General features: G+C 39.8%; 1 protein-coding gene across 1 annotated transcript; it reads right to left on the bottom strand.

The window, feature by feature from the left end:
* Positions 1 to 836: 836 nt before the first annotated feature.
* On the bottom strand, positions 837 to 1,721 carry LOC110444165 (neuropeptide receptor 15-like; the record flags this gene model as incomplete). The annotated part of the gene is made up of 1 exon (XM_021488573.1): positions 837 to 1,721. A coding segment is annotated over one exon (730 nt), but the record flags the coding sequence as incomplete, so codon positions are not given.
* Positions 1,722 to 2,072: the final 351 nt, after the last annotated feature.

The raw sequence follows: 2,072 nt of genomic DNA, 5'->3' as shown, positions 1-2,072 counted from the left end.
TACAGTTCCATCTACACAAACATGGCTACACCAGACGAGTGGCAAGGAAGAAACTGGCTGTAAGGGAGATAAATCGCAAAAAAGTTTGTCATGGTGCCATAAAGAGAGAGGACTGACAGTGGGTAGTTTATGGAACAAGGTGATACTCTCGGACGAGTCTTAAATAATGATAGGACATGATTCCTGTGTGTATGTTTGGCGAGATTTAGTGGCGCCACGTCGTTGTAAACCATGTTACCAAGTCATGATCTGGGGATGCATAACATGATGAAAATCTGTGGCTAGTCTTAGCTCGTCATTTCCCCCCTGGGCATTATATATTTCAGGACGACAATTCACATGTCAACCGTCCATGCACGTTCTACCAATGAATTCATTCATATAAACGGAAGTACTACAATGAGCTGGCCAGCCCAGAGCCCAGATATTAATATAATAAAAAATATGTGGTTATATTACTAGTCAAGAGAAAGGTACAACAACGTGTTGGGATGGTCGCTAGTAGAGATGATCGTGAGGGTATCAGGGTAGAGATCACTCCAGACTATGTGAAGTACCTGTGCCGATCTATTCCTCAAAGATTACTGAGTGTCATTCGACTGAAATGACATCTCACAAAACACTTAGTAGGTTTTCATTATTCATTTCAATTTCTGAATTGCATTTATTATGTTTGACAGCTGAATTATTTGTCGTAATGAATGTAAACACCCCGCCATCTTGTCCGAAAATATTTTACATCATACTGTACCTTACGTTGCTACAAATAAAGCAGAATATATGTAAACTTTGAACAGTTTGTTTACATTTGTTTTCATCCGAAATGACTAGTTTGATGACCTGAAGAAACAGAATTTCAACATTTATTAGTTCCTTCATCAACATAAAGGGAAACAAAAAGAAGATATGTCAAAAAGCGTCCCGAGGCTTTTAGCTTTCGTTCCGCAACACTCTGATCTCGAACAATATACAAGCCAGCATCTCTAGAGGCCTACACTTCCGTGGACGCGGCGGAGGCCATACTTGTGTGTCTCCACAGTCTCGATCCGTTTGATGTTAGTGTAATTTGTCGCGCGGGTTTGGGCTTCGGTCGTCTCACACACGATGCACACATCATGTATCTAAAACACTGTCTAAAGTTCTGACTAAATATACTGTACAGCACTGGATTTGCCGCGGAATTCAAATTAGCTACGATCATTGTAAACACTTGAAAAGAGAAGTTTTCGTGGAACGTGGTTGGGGAAATCGTGTTACAGATAAGTAAGATCTGATTCGGTGAGTAACTTATGAAATATACAATGACACTCATCATCAGCATTTTAACCACGCCCCTGCAAGCTTGAAGCGCCTCCGAGAATCGCTCCAAGGAGGACCCATTCACCTGGCGCACTGTTACTCTGCGATGGAGCCTGTCTGATCCCAGGAAGAGGTGTTTCGTGATAAAAGCGTATAAGACTATCTGTATCAACAAGGGAAGGAAATAAAATAGCACCGACTCGATGTATTTAAAGATTTTGAAGTAGAATATGTGGTTATCAGGGAAAACCATCATACAGTACAGAACAGGTATGTGAGGATGCCCTTGTCTGACCTCGTTAAATATCAGGGTAGGGAGTCCCGCTGCCCATGCGCACGGCCATATACATCCCAAAATCACAACGATCCGACGCTTGTTACACACGATATGAGCTTTGATAGGGTGAATAATGGCGACGTATCTGAAACAAACAAACAAAAATATAAATAAAATTTGATAAAAATCGTTCCATGTTTTCAATTTCATATTTTGTTTTTACCAAATTATACCTGTTTCACAGTTTTGATATTCAAGGTTTTCATAGGAAAGTTGAATTAAAGAACGATTTTTAATTGTTATATGTAACTTAGACCATAATTGCATTTATTGACATTTTGCACATGTGTACTTAATTGTTTTAACACGGCTTTATTCCTCTTGAGTGAGCAATCATATAATAAATAGAGGACACAGATTGGTCGCACTTCCCTCGATGTCACGTCCATACTGTATATCACAGGGACCTGAGAATTAGTTACAGCTATAGTTAAGT

Source organism: Mizuhopecten yessoensis, unplaced genomic scaffold (assembly GCF_002113885.1).
Source record: "Mizuhopecten yessoensis strain PY_sf001 unplaced genomic scaffold, ASM211388v2 hete_36048186, whole genome shotgun sequence".
Lineage (NCBI taxonomy): Eukaryota > Metazoa > Mollusca > Bivalvia > Pectinida > Pectinidae > Mizuhopecten > Mizuhopecten yessoensis.
This window is presented reverse-complemented; position numbering and strand designations above follow the sequence as displayed.